Raw genomic sequence first — 17813 nt, forward strand, 5'->3', positions numbered from 1 at the left:
TTTGGAAGAGGCCATGTGCAAATACAGCAGCAATTTGGTGCCTCATGCAGGATGTCACCAAATACAATCCCTCCCAGGGAAGGGCTGCACTGCTTCAGTTTTGCCCTTGTCTCTATCTTCCTCCTACACCATCCTCGTGGCTGCTGAGCAGAAAGGAGCAGTTGCCTCACTGTTGCTTCCATGACCCTCCATGGCAACTCATGGACTTCCTGAAAGGGAAAGGTCCCTGGGCAGATTTTTCCCCTGCATTCTCATTTCCTGGGGTCCTGTAGCAGCAAGCCCAGCCCGGTGCCCTGGCTTGCTTTCCCACAGTGCAGGATTATCTCACCATCTTCCCCCGGGCAGTAACTGGTAGCTGTTTCCCCGACTGTTGGAGGCTGGAACGTGTTGTGGCACCTCGGCCGAGGTGAGAGCAGCACATGGCTCCTTGGCCAGGAGCGCCTCGCTTACGAAGGCTTTGGCTCCTCTGCCTGCGGTTTCAGTGAGGAGCGAGGGCCCGCCCGGCGCTCGTTTACATCAGTGTTAATCAGGAGTGACTGGCCAAAGGGCTGGAGCCGCCCCGGGGATGACTCAGCAAAGGGAACCCTGGATGGGAGCAGGGCAGTTCCTCTGACACCTCTATCAGCTTCCTGCAGCCCACCCGGCATGAACTGACACTGCAAGTGAAAGTGCCACCCCTGCCAACCTGAGTGTCACATGTTGATAGTTTTCAGGTTGCAGGCCGTGGCAGGGGGATGGAGTGCAGCAGGGTGCTTGGCCTCTGTCTCCCTGCTGTTGTCCAGAGGATAGACCCCCAAAGCACAAGGATATACTCAATGGCAAAGTCGGGCCATGGGTTTGCTCTGAAGCCTCTGAGCACCCTTGGAAGTGTCTCGATTGCAGCAGCAGCACCAGCATTAGGCCAGAGTCTCACTCCCTTTGACATCTCTCAGGCACTGGGAGCCGTCTGGGTACTTGACCTGAGGACTGAAGCATGCTTGAGGGGATAGAGGGAAGCAAGAAAGATTTATTACCATAAATGAGCTAAAAATCATCTCTATCTTCAGGAGATACCATCTGCTGTGTCACAACACATGTGGTCTTGCCCCACCCGTCCTTCAGCTTCTCCAGTCTTCTCCTGAGCCCTCCATACCTCTGATTGGGAAACATGCCACCCAAGATCAGGACTTATGGGTTCCCATCTCCTTCAGTGCCTGGAGAAATGCCTGCAGCATGCCCCAGACATGGGGAGGTCTGGTTTGGCTGTGTTTGTCCAGTAAAGGAAGAAAGAATCAGACTTTAGCAAAGAGGGAGAGGCAGACAAGAAATAGGTGAAAGAGGCAGTGGAGGAGAGAGGTGGGGTGCCAGGTAGGATGTTGAAGCAGCAGGTTTAGTGCTTTGCACCTAATTTAGTTGGGATTGCCTGAATTTGTCTCCTGGATACCTTTAAGTCTCTTCCACAGTAATCTTGCCAGGTTATAATGTCCAAATTTCTTCTATCACACAGCCCTCAGTTTCCCTGCATCCTCCTGCTCTGCCAGGGCTGAGCGTTCCAAAGGTGCTCAGAGTGGCTTTGGATGACACCAAAGCTCCACAGGTCCTATCAGGAGACTTGAGCAAGGAGCTGCCCTGCACCTACTGAGCTTGGGGGCAGCAGGGTTGGGGGACGGGGGGGACGGGGCACATGGGGCAAGGGATGTGCAGTGAGTTCAAGCCCCTCAGGATGTTCTCAGGAAGGTGGAAAAGGCCCTTTCCAGGCAGGCAGGGACTAAGGAACTGTGCTGCTCTGCAGTCACAGGATTAGGGACTCGCCTCAAAAGCCCCCATCTCCCATTCCACGCACGCAGGATGGGGTCGGAACAGCCCCTGTGGGGGCCACACTGGAGCTGGGTGATGAGTGGGAACAGCATGCCAAGGGCAAGCAGGGGGCAGTGCTTCAGCAGAGATGACGGGCCGAGGGGTCGGTGGGCACGTCCCGGCAGCTCGGTGAGGGCAGGCAGGGGCTGCTGCCGGCCCCGCTGCCGTCTGGCAGGCGGAGCTGTGAATGAGAGCGGAACTTATCAGTATTACCTCATGTGAAAGCTTGGTGCCTTTGTATCTCAAGCAAACACCGGCCATTATACCCCAGCAGGCTGGCATTGTTATTCTGTCTGGTTGCTAAAGGTTAGGGCTGTGGAGCCCTGCACGTCCACAGAGGCTGCCTGTGGGGTGGCAGCGGGGCCACCGTGACTCTCTGCAGCCGGCAGGGCTCCCCGGCCACAGGAGCAGCGGTCCCAGCTGTTCCCAGGCATGGCCAAGGCCCGGCTGGACTGTTATCTGCTCCACAAGGCTGCCCTGCCATTCGTGGTGCTGAAATCTCCCTCTTCCCATGCCAGCCCTTTGCTGTGGCCAGAGTAACCCCACGATGCTCAGCCTGGCACCTACACAAACTCTCCTGTAGGAGATAGCCAGACTCCCTCCCAAAAAGAAAAAAAGAAAAAAAAAAAAAAGAAAGAAAAAAAAAAAAAAAAAAAAAAAAAAAAAAAAAAAAAAAAAAAAAAAAGAAAGGAAAAAAAAAAAAAAAGAAGAGGCAGAAAGCCCAAATCTGGCTTCATCAGGATCACAGCCCTTTCAGGAGCTCTACGGCTTGACTGCACATCAGGAGGTCAAGACCAGCACTTACTCAGCTTCCTGCATCCCAGCACTCCCCTGGAGTTTCCCACATCAAGGATGCCCCAGGGAAAGGCCCAAGAAGTCCAAAGGGTTTTTACCCTGAAGGACTGATGCCAAAAGGGACTTCCCACCACTTGGTGCTGGATTCCCAGGAAGCCATTTCAGAGGAGCTAGAGGGTGTTTGGGGCTGGCAGGGGGGCTGCAAGAGAGCTGCTGACGGCTTTGGTGAGGATGGCAGGGCTTGCACAGCCAACCCAGGTGGAAGAGGCTCCTGCCAAGCCGGGACGTGCGCTTCCGCCAGAGCCGTGGGGCTAGTGAGGACCTGCTCCCAGGCCTGGATGTGCACGTAGCACATCAGGGCACAGACATTCCCCTGGGGGTGTGGCAGGGTGATGTGGTATGGTGGTGGCACGTCTGGCTCCAACACTGTGTTGGAGACCTCCTAGGTACAGGCTGGGGGCCTGTCCCCACTGGCCTGTTGGATCCTTTCTTGGGATCTGCACGAGGTATGGCTCTCTGCAGGGACAAATGTGGTGTCAGTAATTCATCCTTTGGGCTTTCCATGTGATCAGCTCTTTGGGCAGTGCCTATTCCAAAAGGAATGCTCAGCACCAAAAACAAGAAGCCTGGGCTGATGTTGGGACCCCCAGGCTGTGGGGGAAACACTGCCAAACTCCCATTTCTGGGGGGAAGGTATCTGAGAAAAGGAGGAAAAAGAAGACTGTGGTATTTAGCTTGGAAAATCCCAACAACCTGCCCTTGCATTAGCGGCAGAGCCGAGGCTGCTGGGAACTGGAGGCAATGCAATTCCTATCCTCCAAGGACTGACACAGAGGGAGGCTCATGGTGTGGACTCACCCGTGCATTAGAATTGCTTAATTTTCTTGACATTCAACAAAACCCTGAGACATTTTGTTCCTGCTCCCACCAGAGCAGTGAGACATCCCAGCCCCAGAGCATGGCTATCCCAGTGCAGCCCTGGGGAAAATACCCAGAAAGTCAGGAGGAGACTGGAGCATCCTGGGAAGCCCATGGTAAATTGCAAACCTCCAAAGGCAAACCCCCATCGTGTGCTTCTCTCCTCTGGGGGAGAAACACACTGTGCTTGCCAGGATGTCAGCAAAGACCTGTGAGTCTCTGCCTGGGAGGGGACAGAGCTGCCCTCTCAGTCTCCATGCCCTTACTGCACCTGCAGCCCCATCCCTGCCTGCCCCATCAGGGCAGTTCTGCGGGGCCTCTTCCCATCCCAGTCTGGGAAGAGGAGATCTTGGCCATGTATATGTTGTAAGCCAGAGCCCTCTTCCAGACCCAGAGAAGACAAGGGAAAGTGTAAAATCATACAGTGTTCTCTGTAATGCCTCATTCAGCAGCAGCTTCCAAAATAAACACCGGGGATGTTCAAAGAGGCCAAAATCTCCATCTGTGTTTCAGACAGGCACCAATGCTACCACAGCACCCCAGGAGCATCACACCCCAGTCTGTGGAGCCACCCCATCCCCATGACAGCCTAGTGGATGCCCAAGCCCAGGGGCTATTGATGGCCAGGTCTGAGCTGTCAGAAAATGCTTCTGCCTTAGGGGCTATAGGGCTATTCTCCAGAAAAGCTTTCTTCAAAGCATTCTCAGGAGGCTTGTATCCTGCCTTGTATCCTTGCTGTATCCTGCCACAGTGGTGGGACCCGATGGTCCCCTGCCACTGCAGGCACCAGAGGCTGCTCATCCATCCCTATAACCAAAATTTAAATCCTTCCCCAAATGGCTTCTCACTGAGCGTGCTATCACCAGACCCCTAGAGAGGTAGTATAAAACTTGTGAAAAAAAAACAAAAACAGAAACAAAAAACCTGTGAAAAGCTCCTGCTGTGGCACATCAAACCCTTGGTGACATTCTCTCGGTGAGCACAGCACACATCATGTTCCTGGAGACTGGTAGTTGGCTGCCCTGGTGGAGAAGTAGCTCCTCCATCCTTGCAGTTGCTCCATCCTTATACCTCCTCTATCCCACCGTGTGGGATGGTGCTTAACCAACAGCTCCTTGAGCTGGTTGTGTGAGAGCATCAGCCGCTCTGGCATCATCATCACATGCGCTCAGCCTTCTGATGTCTCCTTTTGCAAAGGGATGATTGGCCCTCACACAGCATCAGCTGGAGATCCTCACACTAGACTTATCCATCGCTCCACCAGGAAATCCTCGCTGGCCTATGGCAGCAGAAGAGGCATAAATCTGGGCAGTGATTTCCCCAAATCAATACAGGAACAAGCTCCCTAAGGACAACTGAGTGGCAGAAAAAGGAGTTGGATTGCTGACTGTTGACTGTTATGGTAGCAGCTTACTGCAGACTAGACTCCACATTTCTGTCCTGTAAAGTTTCTCAGGATCATCCTTTGGAAGGTGCCTGAAGCCTGGCTCCTAACTTCAGCTGAGATAGCCAGCGCCCCAGGACTTCCTGGCAGGATCCAGCCTCACCCATAGGCATCGCTCACCCCTTCATTGTGATGGGGCCAGAAAACCCGGTGCTGCTGTCACACCCCCATGACCCATCTCCTCCCACCCTCCAAATCATGCTGGCACTGGTCACACTTTGATGAATCCCTCTATCCTCAGGCAAGGAGCTCTCACACACACCCTCTCCATTCCTTTCCCCACTCCCTACAGTCCCCTCAAATCCCTCTTCTCAGGGCTCATCCCCACTTTGCCAAGACTCAGCAGTATCTCCCCATTTTTATCCCACAGCCCATCCCCATAGTTCCCAGTTCAATGCTGGTATTCCTCAGGGCAGGCCACCCCTGGAGCCCCTCTCTCCCAGTGACTCTCTTTGGGCCCCTGGGTGTGATGGGGAGGAGTGTCACCCCCTCCAGCACATCCTGAGGGTCTCCATCCCTCCCTATCCAGCTGAGCAGGATCCTCTTTGCTCTCCAGCACCTGGAGGGAAGCCCACAGTGAGCCCAGCGCTCCATCCAGGTTCTCAGCTTCCACACATGCCCCAAGTCTGCCAGTTCTCATACATGGTGAGCATCCTACAGGGCTGTGGGCTAATGAAGGCACATCCCTTTAAGGGTTAAAAGTTTTCAGGCCCCCATCCCACCAAGCAAAAGTCTTTCATGCTCTTAACTCCTTCCTGCACACCTCTTCTCCCTGCTCCGAGCTTTTGCCACCCCAATGGATCCGATCTGGTTTGAGTTAAGGCTTTGTGTGCGCCCGGCTCTGACTTTCGGTGGAGTAATTTGAATAACAAGACTAATTGGATTTATAAAGCACAGCCCTCCCTCCCCCCCGCCCCCCAAACCCGAGGCTCTGCACAGTGTGACAAAGAAAACACACTAATGAAAACCACGCTGGTGAGAGCCGAGGGCAGGGACAAGCCTCCTGCGGGCTGGCGCTGGCTGAGACCTGACCGCGTTGTGGCATTTGTGGCAACGCTCTAATCCTCCGTGGCGAGGGGCTGGTGGAGCAGCTCCGGGACCGACCCCAAGGCAAGAGAGGCGGCCCTTCCTCTCCGTGCTGTGACATTTCCCCCTCCGTCTGCACCGTCTCCTTCCCCATCCCGGGTCTCCCAGGAGGAGCCGTGGGGCAGGTTGCCCGCAGCATCAGGGCGGGAGCCAGCACTACCAGGATGGTGAAGGCAGCACCCTGTGGGGTCTGCTGAACCGCTGGTGACCTCGGGCACCCCGACATCCCCAGGCTGTGGAGCCCCAGGGTTCAGCTGCCTGCTGCTCCCCTTTCCCCTGCAGAAGCCCTGCTGACGGGGGTAGTGGTGCAGAGCCCCCCTCCTTGCACCCCAGAGAGGCTGGATGTCACATCCCAACCACGCTTTGGGTGGGACGAGGGCTGAACCCCAAGAGAAGGGGCCTCTCTCTGCTCCTTGCCTGCACCCACGGCTCCCTGGCACTCGGGGTCGGCTCTAATCCCGACTCCATCACCTCGCTCTGCCTGCACGCAGACAAATGCCCAAGCACAGCTTCACACTCCAAAAAGTCCAAGTTGTCTCCACCTGGCAGGCACAATGGAAAAACCACCGAGACCTTCACCTTCCAGCTCCCGTTCACATGGAGCTGAAAAGCCAATCTCCGTTCAAGTGTCCCGTACACAGTAGCCCGGGCTGTGGAGAAGGAAACATCTCCCTGCTCCCAAGCAGGGATACCATGGACCCCAAAAAGACACTGTCCCCCAGCAGGGGCAGGTACCCGGGGATTTGTGGAGCAGCAGAGCCCAGAAAGACCAAGAAATGGAGCAGTAGGAAAGGGCCAGACTGGAACGGATCCCAGGGATGGGGGAAGAGTGGAGATTGTTTCCCTGGTCCCAGAGAAGAGATTTGGGGTGCAAATCCAGCCTGATGCAATTCAGCCCTGCATGCTTCTTCAAAGAGGGTGTCTTTTCTCTGGCTTGATCCCAGTGAGAGCATCCCTCCCGGACAGAGTGCCAGGGATGGTGCTAAGCTCCATCAGCAAAAAGCCATTGGAGCTTCACAGCTGCCCAGTGTCAACCACAGCAGCAGCAGAGGCACAAATCCTGCTCTCCCAGACGCTGAAGGGGAAGAGTGAGAGGAGGGGGGAGCCCCCACCATGTATCCAGAGCCCCTGCAATCCACCGGGGTTAATCCCAGGATCGCATCCTTCTCCTGCACCCTCCAGCTCCAGGAGCAGGTTGGAGGAGCCCAGGCTGCACAGCCCTGTGGTGGATCAGCCAGTGGGGTCCTGTCCCCAGCAGGGACCCTGTGACACTGACTGTGCACATCACCAGGGTGCTTGAAAAGCCCCATTTCCTGGACCAGGGACCCCATGAAGCTCCTCACGAAAGTGGAGAGAGCAGGCCACCCCCTCCAAACTGAGGGACCCACTTAAGGAGTGCCGCTGCCCCCTCCCATTCCCCTGAGTCCCCAGCGTCCCGGCCAGGGAGGACAGTGTCCCCGCGACTGCCAGGCAGGGACCTAGCAGGGGCCGTTTCTGATTTCTTCCTGGATGTTGGAAAAAAGGGTGCTTTTTGCTTTCATTCGTGTCTTTTGGGCTTAACCCCCCACCGGGAACCCCCCCCCACACACTCTCTCCTCCTGGCCTGTGTTCTCCCACGGGGGTTCACGGGAGCGGTGGGGGGAGCAGAGGGGCCGTGGGGCAGCCGGGCAAGGGGAGGGCAGATGGCTTGCAGGGGGGGCCAGGGGTGTTTGGGGGAGGGCGGGAGCACGAAGCCAAATGCCCCCCGCTTTCCCTTTCTGCACTCCAAGTCCCAGAGCTGGTTGCCTTGGGCTGATGTGTCATTTGTTCCTGCCAAGGAAGAGGGGACAACCCCCCCCACCCCCCCTCTTTAAATTCCTGCTATTGTGGAGTGGGAGGCACGTTGGACCTGGTGTTTAGATGACATCACCGAGCAGGTTGGGTTATAAAATGAATGAAGCAGAAAGCCCAAGTTCACAAGCTCGGCACTTTGCAGGCGGCAGGAGGGACCTCGCGGCTCCGCTCTGAACTTTGACTCCTGCCGGTCCCGGCCTCTCCCCGGGGCTGCCCTCGGCTCCCCGCTGCCCCCGCGGCTCCCCTCCCGCGCGGCCCCGCAGGATGCAGATCTCATCCTTGCTGGCTGGTGGACTTTTACTCGCGCTGCTCTCCGTCAGGCTGGAGGCGAAGCCGGCGTCTCAGCTCCCACAGAAGGTACGGCGGGGGCTGCCCACGGCTCTCCCTCCTCTCCCCGTCCCGCTGAGGGTCCTAACGGCACAGGGAGGGGACGTGGGGTGACTGTGCGGTGGCAGAGTCAGTGCAAAGGGGGGTCCTTCTTTCCCCACGGGCTGTTTGACTGCAAGGGGACTCCCTGCTTCTCCGGGCTGTCCCAAACGCGCGTGTCCGGGGACATCAGCCCCAAACTAGAGGCTGGAGGGGTACACTCTGTGCCCTGTACCCCGCGGGATCAGCGCCGGGGGGGTGGCAGTCTGCTCGCCGGCGTCACCCTTGGGACCCCGCTGTGCCAGGCACTTGGGGAGGGGAGCAGAGCCGGGGCAGGGCAGGCAGCAGGTGCACGGTGGGCACGGTGAGAGGCCGGAGCCCCCCGGGCACTCCTGACCAAACGGCCCAGGCAGGAGCATCCGGGGTGTCCCTCGGGAAAGGGGTGCACCAAATGGGGGTATCCCGTCTGGGTGTCCCGAGATGCTGAGGAGGAGGGATGCGCCAAAGGCCACTGACACTGGGTGGCACTGCCCTGAGGGCCGGGCACAGAGGTGGGGACACGGAGTGAGGGGTGCCCCAGGACAGCAGTGGGATAGGAGTGGTTCCCTGTAAGGAACTGGGGTGCAGGCTGTAGAGAAAGGGGTGATACGGGGTGGGTTGTCGAGGAGGCAAATGAAGGTGAGCGTTCCCAGGGCTTGGTAAGCAGAAGCTCCGAGCAGGGAGACAGATGGCCTAGGAGATGGGGGGCAGAGATGGAAGGGGGCGTGCGCCCCAAATTGTGGGTCAGAACTGGAAGAGTGGGGTTACCCAGAGAGTATTAACTAGGGGAGGGAGCAGCAAGGAAAGGAAACTCAGATCTCCCCATCACTGCTGGGGACACTCTGCAAGGCAGTGGTGCAGACAGAGCTGGGGGGCCAGAACCCCCGACCCCCCCCCCCCCACAATCTGAAGAGTTCTGTAAACTGGTGGGGGACGCGGTGACCAAAGGGACCTGAAAGGAAAGGACCTGCCAGCTTTCAGGCCCCTCCAGATCATGGGCAGTGGACAGAGTGACGGGACAACGGGATAGTGACAGCAGCGCAGCTGGGGGGTGCAGCACCACCAGCCCTTTTGAGGGGACATGCAGTGACCGGGGCACTGCCGGGAGAGGGCAGGAAGACACCGCTATGATGTGGGTCGGGGGGATGCTCTGACACCGGGGAAGGCAGCACAGATTTAGGGAGGGGAGAAGATGCCTTGGGCACAGCCGCGGGGTGATGGGCTGCACTGCCGGGCACAGACCCCAGTTCTAGGGGGAAGGGGGGTGTGATACCCGCTGCGGGTCCTTAACAGGGGGTTGCCAGCACTGGTGGGGTCGCTGGGGGTGGCGGCGCTCTGATTCTCTCCCCTCTCCACAGGCGTCCCGCGGGTCGGCGGCAGCGGCAGCGGCGGCGGCGGCGGCGGCGGGTCCGCCCGAGACGGCGGAGCGGGAGAAGGAGCGAGAGAAGGAGCGGGAGAAGGAGCGGAGCGGCGGCGGCGGGTCGGGCCCGCGGGAGGCGCGGGAGGCGCGGGCCGAGGCGCGGCCGCGGGCGGGCTGGGCGCGGCTGCTGCAGGACACGCCGGGCCGCCGCCACAAGGGCCTCCACAAGAAGGGCCTGGGCAAGGGCTGCTTCGGGCTCAAGCTGGATCGCATTGGCGCCATGAGCGGCCTCGGATGCTGAGGGACCCCTGGCGGTGAGTGCGCGGCCGGGCCGGGATGGGGCCGGGATGGGGCCGGGATGGGGCCAGGATGGGGCCGGGGGGCTCCGCTTCGGCACCCCGGGGAATGCGCGGGATGCGCTGCCTCGCGAACGCGAGATGCCAGCGGGCGGGATTGCAGGGGGTCACCCCGCGGAGCCCTGCAACACCTGGCGTTGCTGGAGGGCAAAAAGAGACCCCAAGTTGGCCTTAATTGCATTGCCACCGTTCCATCACTCCTCCTGCTGCCTTGCGGAAGGATCAGAGATCCCAGCTGCTCCCGCAGCAGCTCAAGCTGGATTCCCCCTAGTTTCAGCTAGACCGTAGGCTCCGGGGACGATGCAGGAGGAGCTGCAGTGCAGCCACATGTTCCCACTTCCTCCCTGTGCTTGACACACACATTGGACCTGTGGGTAGGTGATAGAAGGACACGGTACCCCGTGTGCCTGCAATGGGAGGGTAAGTGAGCTTCCTGTCGCAGCCATGCACCAATGCTTTTAATGTAAGGAAAAACAATACACAAGTTCCCCAGGTGTCTTCTGGTTGTGGTGACTGCCAAGAGTTGCACTTCCCAACTCTGGCTTTGTATCTGAGCAAGTTACAGGAAGCTGGGAGAAGTTCTTCACAGCCACTGCATAGGGACGGATGGGTGAAGGAAATGTCACTTGCCCACAATGAGTGGTTTGGGAGAAATCTGGCAATGACTCCCCTGTCAGCTTTCCCTGAACGTGCTGGGGTCTGGCCTGGCCCTGCCCACAGGTCACAGGCAGATGAACTCATGGCAGAGGAAGCAGTTGCTTGCTGCATTCCAGGCCATTCCCTCTTCTTCCTCCCATGGCACAGCACTGTCCCACTCACAGGGACCTGCCCTGGCCCTGGGCACAGAGGGGACCGGATCCAGAATCCTGCTGCTCTGCAGAGCAGTGGGAAGAGTGTGGCCCAAAGGTGCCCACAGGATGCCAGTGCTGGTCCATGGCCTGTCCTGGAGGGATGTGGGCTGCTCCCCAGCCTGTCTTGGAGCGATGTGGGCTGCTTGCCTGCTCTCTCATGTAGAGGCTCCTTGGTATTCCCAAGGAATCACCCATCTGAAGGCTCCAAGAAGCACATGCACACCATGAAGCCAACTCATATAGATCTGCTCTTGCTAAATCCTCATTAGGAAAAAAGATTTCCAACAGAAGCAGGGACAGGAGGAACAGCAGCTTCCCTCAGCCTCTCCCCTAAATACCAAACAGCCAGAGAGCGAAGGGTGAGCTGCTTCTTTGCTTTGGCACAAGCAAAAAAGCTCAGGGAGGGCTTCCGCTGACTTCAGCATCCCCCAGCCCAAGGCCAGGGTTACTCTGACAGGGGTTTCTGCTCGGGATGGTGTTGTATGGCAACTACTAACAGGCACCTTGTTCTTCCTCACAGGGCTTTGAATCCATAATCCACTTTCTCCTACCACGCGCGGCCAGGCACGGCCTTCCCCCAGGCAACACCTAGAAGAGCAGTGACCCCCCTGGAATGGACAAAAGACGTGGCTGTGTTTTTCTTTTTGGTACGAGGAATCATGGCACCAACTGTTTTGGTTTTGTTACTTTTTTAACAAGTGCTCTCTATCTTATATATATTATATATACAAACACTCACCGAGACAAGGGACAGTGCTTTTCCAAGAGACTGATGAAGCCAGCTGTATAACGTTGCTGTTTGTAAATTCATGTCATGCATAAATGTATTTATGTTGTAAAGCTATTTATATATTGTTTATAAAGAGATATTTATAAAAAAATTATTTATGTAACTAAATGAAAAGTCGAGCATTGTAACATTTTTTTTGTCCTAAGTAGTTGAAAAACTTTAAAAAAAAAAATTCATTCCGTGTGGCATTTTGTAACCTGTCTTTATTTATCAAATTCACATACAATTTAAATGTCAGACTGATTGATTTTAACAGAGCTAAAGAAGAAATTGTTCAGATGTTTTAGAAAAGTCAGGAGCGAGAGAAAGGCCAGCTGATATTTTAAGCTTTGATCCCGTATGCAAAAGTAAACTTGTGAATCCTGTGATGTCCTGAGGGACCGAATGCTGCCTGGCACTGCGTGCAGCTCCAAACCTCTGCAGAACCCAACTGAGCTCATCCATGCCCAGATCCCAAATGGCACCCGTGGAAATGAGCACACCACGTTCAACAGCCAAGCCCTGGATCGACAGCAGGGCGACAAGGGCAGCATCTGGCCTAGATATGTCCTAACTGCTTCCAGTCTGCAGGCTTGGGTCCAACTTTCACCCCGTAACTATAGTTTTATCACTGGGCGCCGGATGGAGACGCAGTCCCTGCTGACAGCAACAAAGAGCCCGCGCTGGATCTGGCCCCCAGCTGCGCTGGTGGGAACAGAGCTTTATGCCAGAGGCGCTGTTATTCCAGGATCCAGCAGCTCACTAAGTATCTTGTTGATATTCCCATTCGCCAGCCCTTCGCTGCTGAGCTGTAAAGTCCCTTCCTCCAGCAGAGATTTATTTAACTGTGCCTGGGACAATACGTAGACAAACCAAAATATACTGAGGGCTGCCTGGTAAGGATTCATGGACACAGCTGTTGCTACAGCTTCTTGCTATGTAAAGTGCATGAAATAAATCGTTCAAATGACCTGGAGCTCTAAAGGAAACAGCAAGCGAGGGGGCGGGGAGCGCAGCAAACATGCAAACGCCTGCATGAAGGCTCTTTGGTCTCATTCTTCAAAGAGGCCTTAGTAAAAAAGAGTGGCAGGCGCCCAGCCCAGCCGTGACAGGAGTCACAAATTATGCCCTGACCATTGTAGTGGGCTGGGAAACAACAAGCATTATGTTCTGCTGGGCTCCGGTGCCTAGGACAGGGCAAAAAGAAAGTCACCAAGACCCAGAGGCAGAGCGATCCTTTTCCTTAGCAACCACCAGGAAACCATAGAAACCTTCAGCCAGACTCACCCCAACTATTAGAGAACATTAGGTTTATAGAACAAGAGGAATTATCCAGACACCCGACAGCTCAATCATCAGGTTAGGAGCACACAGGTGACGTTTCTAACCTTGCACGAGCACAGCCTCCATCAGACACAGGTACCCACCTCGTGGTGCTCACAGAGTCCAGCAGGACAGGGAGCAGCAGCTGATGGATCACGTAAGATGTTGCCTATGGGGAACAAAATCAAGACTCTGGGAGGGAGGGAGGCAGGATGGGCAGGTGGCAGCTCAGTGCCCTGCCTGAGGGTCAGCTGGAGCCCTCCAGAGCTGCCCATAGGTAATGACAACCCACTGTCAGGGCTCTGTAAGGCAAATACAACATCCTACAGCTTCACACATCTCTACAGGGAAGGACGGGCTAAAGAGATGCCCATTAGAGGGTACTGTCCACTGTCACGCAGCAGACCTCAGGGACAATAAGGAATTGCTTACTGTGCACACCTTGCACACCAGGTCTGAAAAGAGGGTGTAAGAAGGTGGTGCTGCAGGTCCCTCTCAGAGTCCTGGTCCTTGAGCGTGAATCCAGAGTAGTGACTGTAACAGAGTGCCAGGCTGGGACCGCAGTAGGGACAATTCCCCTTCCAGTTTTGGCTTTTTGCTGCAAGCCAGAGCTGGAATAAAACCACCTGCCTGGTGACAGAGGGGCTCTCCTCAACACAGTGGGGAGGACCCAGTCCCAGGAACTCCATTCACAGTTTGACCACTTAAGTGAAGCAATGCCTCGGGAGAGATCAGAGATTACAGCCTGGGGTCATGTACGGTCTGGATTCCCGTTTCTCCTCTGCAGCGTAGTCCAAGGGATAAAGCACAGCACAGGTTCCTTCCATCCACTGGTAAAGAGCAAGGCCAAGGAAAAGGACAAAACTGCACAGCAAAAGGACAGTTGCTTGGCAGAAGGAAGCAATCAGAGCGAGAGTTCTGGTTCCTCTTCCTGGTGCAGAGGAAGGGGATAACAGCCTGGCTCCTTGCTTTGCTGCTTCTACTCTGACCAGGGATAAGTCACCCTGTCCCTCAGCATGTGGATTCCCACCTGCAGGATGGAAACACTGTGCCCATGTGGGGGTGTGACCTGATGTTCAAGAGAGAAGGCAGCACTCAGGGGTGAAAGAGCACTTGGGATAACTCAGACCCACTCAACCTCAGGCTCCCCGTGGCACAGCCAGACTGGTGGGTCTGACAGGCAGAGTGGCACTGCCAGTAGAGGTCAGTTTCCAGAGCACTGATGGGCACCTTCCTTAGTTCGGTGGAGAAGCCAGAATGGGAATCAGAAGCAGCTCATTAGAGCAGAGTGAGCAGCTGAAATGGCCACAACTGGGTCTCCCTGACAGGGGCTCAGTAGCAAACAAGGGCAGCAAGAAAGAGAGACCACAGGAATCTAATTAAGAGTGGAGGAGGAGGCACCACCTGCAGCAGAAACAAACTGATCTCTGAAACATCACTGCCTCCCCTGTGGGCCAGCTTGGTCAGATCCTCAAGACATCCAGTAAAAGGATCCAGGCCAGCATTAAAAAACTCCCCTGCCACAGCCCAGCCCAGAGACAGCATAACTGAACAACAAGAGATGTCCTGGATGCAAGCTGCAGCCTCAGGGGGTGGCATCTGACATCTCAACTGCAGGCTCAGAGAACAGCATTTAGCAGGTGTGTCCACACACCTGGAAGTGAGGGGAGCAGGAGTCCCAGGCTCCTCTGTCCACACTCAGCTCAAACCAGCACTCTCAGCACCTGCATGTTTCCTGCACCACCAGCTCAATGAGCAGTAGCCACATCCAGCTTCCAAGCAGGAACACTTGTGACATGGCATAAGAACAGCCTTGACTTCTCCTCTCCAGGAGCTATTCCTAGCAGGAGTTGAGCCATAGGCCCCCAGCCTGAAAAAGCACACTGCTCTCTAGTGAAGAAGGACCAAGAGCTTTCTCCAGCTCTATTGTACAAGTGCCTGGCAAAGCTCAAACAGGCTGGAGCAGACCTTGGAGCTCCCACAACAGGGACACAGTTGCCCTCTAATGTGTGGGAGATAGTTCAGTTCCCCCAGCCCACATTACAACTTTTCCAAGGTATTTATTGGCTGAAGGGTTACAAAGCCCAGCTCAGGTGACAGCAAATCCCAAAGCAATGAAGAAAAAGGAAAGCCCAGAGCCCCAGAGCTGGAGAGCAAAGGAATTTTCCAGCTGGAAAGGGACTTGAGGCATTGAGCAGGGACTGCCAGGGGCAGCAGCACACATGCTCCTGCCACTTGCTGCAGGACTTCTCCAAGCATGGGCTGCTTCCCTCAGAATGCAGAAAAACAAAGGGAAGGGATCACAGGGCAGCTTCCAGAGGGAGCCTGCGCTTGACACAAGCGTGAGTCGAAAACAAGAAGGGAATTGAATTCAGGCCCCTTCCTGTCAGTCAGCAACTAACCTTGTCAGAAGGGATGGCAGCACTAACCGAATCAGGCAATTCATTAGGTTTGGGGCACGCAGCAAAAGCCCACGCTCTCTGGAGCAGAACTACAGTGAAAATCCAGGGTAATGAGTTGCAAACTGCCTTTGTAAATGACACTTCTGCAGCGACTCTGGCAGGCTGGGAAAAGAGCTAATAGGAAAATCATTAGGTAGCATCCCTTTGATATTGTTGAAAACGGCACAGGCTATTTTTCCTGCCCCCTCCATAATTAACCTGGAATATTACCCATAATACTCTAGGTTGATATTCCCACAATGGACCACCTTATCTGCATCAGGAGAAAAGAGGGGTATGCTACAGAGGAGGAAGATCACTTCTGGAAAAGCTTAAAAGGTTTAAGATTTGCCCCCTACTGCAAGTATGCATTCATTTCATCAGCAATGAACTCTGCCCAGCCAGGAGACCAAAGCCCTTCACAAACCCCTGTCACAGTCAGCACGCAGGAGCAAGGCTGGGAAAAGCAGCTGCAGAGGAGCTGATCTGCCCAAGGTTGCTCTCTGCAACTGCAGCAGAGCTGGAACAGGACACAGCTCTTATTTGCCCCTTATTTATAACACTGTCCTTGTCCTTGACTTCCTTTATGCTAAACCAGGCAATGGCCTGAACCTTCCAAGGTGCAGAACAGCTCTGAAGAGCAATGCCTACCCAGCTGGTTTGTCTGCCAGCAAGGAGAGGAGTCATCTCACAGACGTGATGTAAAAGGTACAGCCTCACAGCAAGGCAGGTGATCTTGAAGGAGCTGGTGCTCTCTAACAGCTGCGAAGGTGACAGTGAAACACCGAGACGTTACCGACTGCACTAGCACAGAGCAGCCTCAGGACTGTGCTCACCACGACACACTGACCTAAGCATGAGGGCTGCTGAGATAAACTGCATCTCTGGGAAACGTCTGGAGGGCTGGACAGCACTTCTTCCAAGCCTGAGACCCATGAAGATACAGCCTGTGGTCAGACAAGCTCCAAATACTCACAGAAAGGCTGATCCCTGACAGAGCAAGGCTTCGCTTACCCACCACAAACAGCTTTTCTGGAAACACAGAAGTATCACGTGGGATTACAGCATTTTTAAAATGCCCTAATGATACAGATATTCCAAAGCCTCCATAGGAGGGTTGGAGACATGGAAGGGTGTCCCATGGCCCTTAGTGCCATGCTATAGTAATTGGAGTTGGATCAGGGGTTCGACTTGATGATCTTGGAGGTCTTTTCCAACCCAATCTATTCTATGATTCTATGATCTTCTACTAGAATTACACCAAGCAAGGCCTACTGGCACAAATTCTTTTGTGCTCTGTGGAGAAATACACATTTCAAGACTATTAAATGACCTTATGGCATCCCATTACTGCCTGGAATTTCCAGTGTGTATATGCATTCACTGGAGCAGGAACATCATCTTTTCTTATCAAGAAAAAGCCGCGGCCACAGCAACCACACTCAGGCAATTTGCAACAGGGTATCTCCTGAGATGAACACACTGTGGGAAGAAGCAGCGTCTGTGCCTGTGGATTCGGAGGCAGGGAGCAAAGTGCTGCTCTGCCTTTTCCTGGCCTGGTTCACCAGTCAGAGAGGGGAATACCACCACAGGGACACTGAGAACAGGGCCAGCCCAGCCTAGGGGGTAAACACGCACTCTCTTTACCTCAATCACTTACCTCTGGTAGCTCTGTGGTAGGGCCAAACTTGATGAAATATCAGCAAAATGTCAACAGTCCCTTAGAGACGCGGGCCTTCATCACAGAGCAGAGTGAAACAATGACATATTTCTAAAAACTCTGCTGAGAAATTCAATCAGACTGTCAGGCAAAAACTCTGTATTAAGAATACAAGGTTGAGGTTAAAAGTAGGAACTGAGATCACTCTAAACTTTACTTTACTTTCCTTGCTGCCCCTGGGTTACTCTCTCTCAGATTACACAAAAATATGCTACGTAGATTCAGGTTTTGGTTCCCTTGCATTAGGTCAGATGCTATAGAGGAATCAGTGGGGTAGAAAAAAAACAAGAGACTTCGTTTGGGACGAGGTGCCCAAGATCTGGCTAGCTGGGCCTATATGCTTATGCAGGTTCTTGAATTTCTCTATTTCCCCATTTTTAAGAATAATAATAAAGAGCAAGGTAGTCTCTCTCCATTGCAGTTTGCAATTGACTCAGATGCTGAAGTAACAGATCCCAGCACAGCAGCCCTACAAACACACAACCTTGGACTGTTTTACCCTGCAAGGGTGGCTTTGTCTGGTTTCCAGCTTAGCTGCACTCATATAAACCTGTAGAGAACTGAAAGTTTAGGAAAAGTCTCATTTACCCATGTGATTTGCTACGTTCCAATATAGCTATCAAAGCTAAGGGCACTCCTCCTTAGGCATCCCAAAAGAAGCTCCAGGCAAAGAACC

General features: G+C 54.7%; 1 protein-coding gene and 1 long non-coding RNA gene across 2 annotated transcripts; one reads left to right on the forward strand and one right to left on the reverse strand.

Moving 5' to 3' along the window:
* The first annotated feature begins 504 nt into the window (after positions 1-504).
* Positions 505-11862, forward strand: NPPC (natriuretic peptide C). The gene is made up of 4 exons (XM_027890566.1): positions 505-1310; positions 8055-8269; positions 9676-9991; positions 11405-11862. Exons 2-3 carry the CDS (start codon positions 8177-8179, stop codon positions 9976-9978), a joined length of 396 nt encoding a protein of 131 aa, XP_027746367.1. The 5' UTR covers positions 505-1310; positions 8055-8176; the 3' UTR covers positions 9979-9991; positions 11405-11862.
* LOC114060783 lies at positions 11862-17774 on the reverse strand. The gene is made up of 2 exons (XR_003571957.1): positions 17078-17774; positions 11862-16179 (listed from the first exon to the last, which is right to left on the reverse strand). It is a non-coding gene; the product is annotated as an uncharacterized LOC114060783 (long non-coding RNA).
* Between the last annotated feature and the right edge of the window lie 39 nt (positions 17775-17813).

Source organism: Empidonax traillii, unplaced genomic scaffold (assembly GCF_003031625.1).
Source record: "Empidonax traillii isolate 1590-97213 ecotype Southwest subspecies unplaced genomic scaffold, ASM303162v1 scaffold292:size1342341, whole genome shotgun sequence".
NCBI lineage: Eukaryota > Metazoa > Chordata > Aves > Passeriformes > Tyrannidae > Empidonax > Empidonax traillii.

Coding starts and splice junctions, on each gene's coding strand:
- NPPC (XM_027890566.1), top strand. CDS start 8,177: ATGCAGATCTCATCCTTGCTGGCTGGTGGACTTTTACTCGCGCTGCTC. Junction 8,270..9,675: donor CGTCTCAGCTCCCACAGAAG/GTACGGCGGGGG, acceptor CCCTCTCCACAG/GCGTCCCGCGGGTCGGCGGC.